The following is a 4080-nucleotide window of genomic DNA, read 5'->3' as shown; positions in this document are numbered from 1 at the left end:
ATAATGGGGGTGGCGCAGAAAACTGTGTCAAAATAGGGTCTTGGAGTGTATTGGAAGGGTTGAACAATTATGAAAATCATTGAAATTTGGAGGAGGTATAAATTATACCTCCTCCAAATTTCAATGATTTTCATAATTGTTCAACCCTTCCAATACACTCGAAACAACTTTGTGAAAGAATTTAGTAGAACCTCGTAAAAACTTATAAAACAAAACACGGCCCTAGATTGCAAAAATAACGCTCAACAGAATAACTTAGCCAGGATAAAAAAAGAAGAAAAAAAGGGGACATCCTTCGACAAGATCAAAACTTTTCGATAGAAAAATATTTAGGCAATTCGCAGGAGAAAGCTTATCATCCGCATCATTATTATTATTTTACCGTATAATAATAATAATGATGCGGATGATTAGCTTTCTCCTGCGAATTGCCTAAATATTTTTCTATCGAAAAATTTTGATCTTGTCGAAGGATGTCCCCTGTTTTTCTTCTTTTTTTATCCTGGCTAAGTTATTCTGTTGAGCGTTATTTTTGCAATCTAGGGCCGTGTTTTGTTTTAAAAGTTTTTACGAGGTTCTACTTAATTCTTTCACAAAGTTGTTTCGAGTTTTTCAGTCTGGCTGTGGTAAGAGCTTTAAGAAGTTGGCATTTAAAAAAACTATTATTGTTGATTTGTCACTAAATGGTTCAAAATACATGAAAAATATCGTAAGCTAAGTTTCTGGCAACGAATGACACACATTATCTGTCCAATGCCATGTTTTCACACGAAACGGATCCCTCGTAAGATGCTTCGGAGTTTCTGGAACGTTTTTTGGATGATCTGACTTTCGAAAGAAGACTCTCTGATAAAGTGAGTAAAAAGCTGATGTTCGGTTTCAAGGCGCCTGAACTTCCAAAAACTCCTCGTTTTTTCAGTCCTAAAAAGAATATCAGCTCGCTCTTGTCTTTAGAAGAAGCTACAGGGTTAATTAGGAAACCCAAAAGGGCTAAGTTTGTCGAGATTATATCAGACTGGGCTTGCCCTGAATTGGAGTAATCAACTCCTTTTTTGACCGGACAACCGCAGCGCTGAATTGAGCCATTCTCGCCAAAACAAGAGGTGAAAAGTATTTCAAAACTATCGTCATTTTCCGGTTTTTTCTTAGTCTGTTCGTTGTTTGAACGCATGCTAAATCTAGCAATGAAATCTGATTGGCCAATTTTCTGCACCAATGAAAAGCACTCAACCGAGTCATCCCAGCTTAGCCTTTCTGGGGTAAATTGAATCATAAGTTTGTCGAGGTTTTGTGGAGAAATAGTAAGGACCATTTCCATTTTAAGCAGTCGCAGTTTCTTTGAATCTTTTGAAATTTCGGTGGAGAAAATACTGGTTCCGTATGCTCCGCTGTCTTCTAATTTCCAGTCGAAATCCAGCATCAAATCTTCATCAGTCAGAAAATGAAGCGAATCTTTCGCCTCTTGCTGTGCTTTATCAATGTTCAAACTAGAAAGCGAAACTCTACTACTAGCTCTCTTTAAGGAAAACTGTCCTGTGTTTTCGCGCGAGTTTTCGGGTGTAGCTTGAGCCGAAATGTTTTGTTCGGCTCGCGGCGCTGGCTTCGGCTGAGGCTCCGAGAACGCCTCGTCACCCGAGCTAGAGAATCTCGGCTCAGTGCTCGCAACTGACTTGTACTCGCTTGGAGATCTTTCGGTTTGCGTCGCGGCCTGCTCGGCCCAATCTAAGACTCTAGCGGTCGCTGGGTTTCGTCGGACTATCGTGCTTCGATTTGAATGCGGGTTCTCGACGTCGTTGTCGTTCGAGTGCATAATTCCTCCAATTTTTGGCGCCCTCGTCAGACCAAAGTGATAGTCGACGAGATAGGTCGATATCCAACCCATAGCGAAGGCGGAAATTATGAGGAGGTAACAAATAACTGTTTCTGATGAATCACCCATCGGATAAATGAACACTTTGACCGCTAGATAAACTGTTGAAAAGAACGACATAGATCCCGCGTATATCCAATGTTTTCTTTTGAAAACCATGTAAACAAGTAGCAGAATTGAATCTCGGACGAAGACTAGAATCAAAATATCCATGAAGGATGTTTTGAATGAGTAATGAACAAACTCCCTGCGAAATAAATTACGATACGATTGGTCGCTGCCTTTTTCCATGCTCAGGTAAATCGAGTAGACTAAGAAAGTTAGCAGGAAGTCTGAAAAACAGAAGAACGCGTAGGACCTCCTCGCCCGACGTAAGTTTTCACCGGGGTCGGCAGCTGCAGTCGCTCGGGCGATCAGCGCCACGCCGTCGGCGTTGCTTCCCTGTTGCACGCCGTGTCCTTCTTCATTATGGTTGACGACGCTTCCGTACGCCGCTTCAAAGCCATTAGGAGTTGGACTCATGGTTTTAAATCATGAGCAAATTGAATCGAACATAATTTCAAACTATAGGTAAATATCAAATTCGAGATTGATCAAATAAATAATGATCTTTAAACTATTAACAACAATCGATAGATTACATTGCAAACACAAAAAGTGCTAGTGTTCATTTATATTTCACAAATAAGTAATGAGAAAAAGCAATGAATAGAAAAAGCAATATAAATCAACCTATTTTTTTCTTGTTGCGTTTCTTACATAGCAGAAACTTGTACCGTATTTTTGCTCAGCAAATGAAGTTGAAGGGCATTCTGGTGAAAAAGTGTTCACGAATAAAACAATATTGTTAGAATTTTATTTCGTGTTTGATTTTAATCTAAAACCAAAACAGCACATAAATCACGCATAGTACTAAAGTTCAGTGTTCAGATTAGTTGAGTTGGTATACTATGTATAACAGAGCTACAGTTCAGATATGAACAAACAAAACGGCCAGAAAACACATCACTCTACTAACCAAGACAAGATACGCTTTGAAGGATAAACATTAGCCTGACATTGTCATGCTTAAGACAATTATCTTCAGCAAAGCATCAAAAGCATCAAAAGACAAAGCATCAAAAGTTTTTCAGGGCTTTCGCGACCGAGGCGGAGACGGCGCAACTACGAAACAATTTCTCGCGGCCGTAGTGGAAGCGGCGTCACTCAGGAAATGGCGCGACTCAAAAAGCAACGGCGCGACCAGCCTGGCCAGCTCGACTAGAAAGTGATCTTTCAAGTTTCTCGCGACCGAGGTGAAGACGGCGCGACTTTTCAGACCGAGGCGGACAGGGCGCGACTTTTCAGACCAAGGCGGAGATGGCGCGACTTTACAGGCCAAGGCGGAGACGGCGCGACTCAGAAACAATTCCTCGCGGCCGTAGTGGAAGCGGCGCAACTTTTCAGACCAAGGCAGAGATGGTGCGACTTTACAGGCCGAGGTGGAGATGGTGCGACTTTACAGGCCGAGGTGGAGACTGTGCGACTCAGAAACAATTCCTCGCGGCCGTAGTGGAAGCGGCGCGACTTTCCAGGCCGAGGCGGAGATGGCGTGTCCAAACATCATTTACTCGCGACCAAGGTGGAGACGACGCGACTTTTCATACGAAGGCGGAGAAGGCGCTACATCTCAGACCATCGCGGAGATGGCGTGACCAAAAATCAATTCCTCGCGACCAAAGCAGAGACGGCGCGACATTCCGGACCAAGGCGAAGACGGCGCGACTTTCCAGACCGAGGCTGAGATGGCGCGACCAAGAATCAATTCCTAGCGACCAAGGCGGAGACGGCGCGACTTTCCGGACCAAGGCGGAGACGGCGCGAACTTCCAGACCGAGGCAGAGATGGCGCGTCCAAACATCATTTCCTCGCGACCAAGGTGGAGACGACGCGACTTTCCGGACCAAGGTGGAGACGGCGCGACTTTCCGGACCGAGGCGGAGATGACGCGACCAAAAATCAGTTCCTAGCGACCAAGGCGGAGACGGCGCGACTTTCCGGACCAAGGCGGAGACGGCGCGAACTTCCAGACCGAGGCAGAGATGGCGCGACAAAAAATCAATTCCTCGCGAACAAGGTGGAAACGGCGCGACTTTCCGGACCAAGGCGAAGACGGCGCGACTTTCCAGACCGAGGCTGAGATGGCGCGACCAAGAATCAATTCCTAGCGA

At 44.6% G+C, this 4080-nt stretch overlaps 1 protein-coding gene across 1 annotated transcript; it reads right to left on the bottom strand.

Moving 5' to 3' along the window:
- Nucleotides 1–622: 622 nt before the first annotated feature.
- LOC134844134 (stAR-related lipid transfer protein 3-like) lies at nt 623–2825 on the bottom strand. The gene has a single exon (XM_063860650.1). The coding sequence runs from the start codon at nt 2390–2392 to the stop codon at nt 743–745; it is 1650 nt and encodes a 549-aa protein (XP_063716720.1). The 5' UTR covers nt 2393–2825; the 3' UTR covers nt 623–742.
- Between the last annotated feature and the right edge of the window lie 1255 nt (nt 2826–4080).

The sequence above is a fragment of the Symsagittifera roscoffensis genome, chromosome 4 (genome assembly GCF_963678635.1).
Source record: "Symsagittifera roscoffensis chromosome 4, txSymRosc1.1, whole genome shotgun sequence".
NCBI classification, from domain to species: domain Eukaryota; kingdom Metazoa; phylum Xenacoelomorpha; order Acoela; family Convolutidae; genus Symsagittifera; species Symsagittifera roscoffensis.
This window is presented reverse-complemented; position numbering and strand designations above follow the sequence as displayed.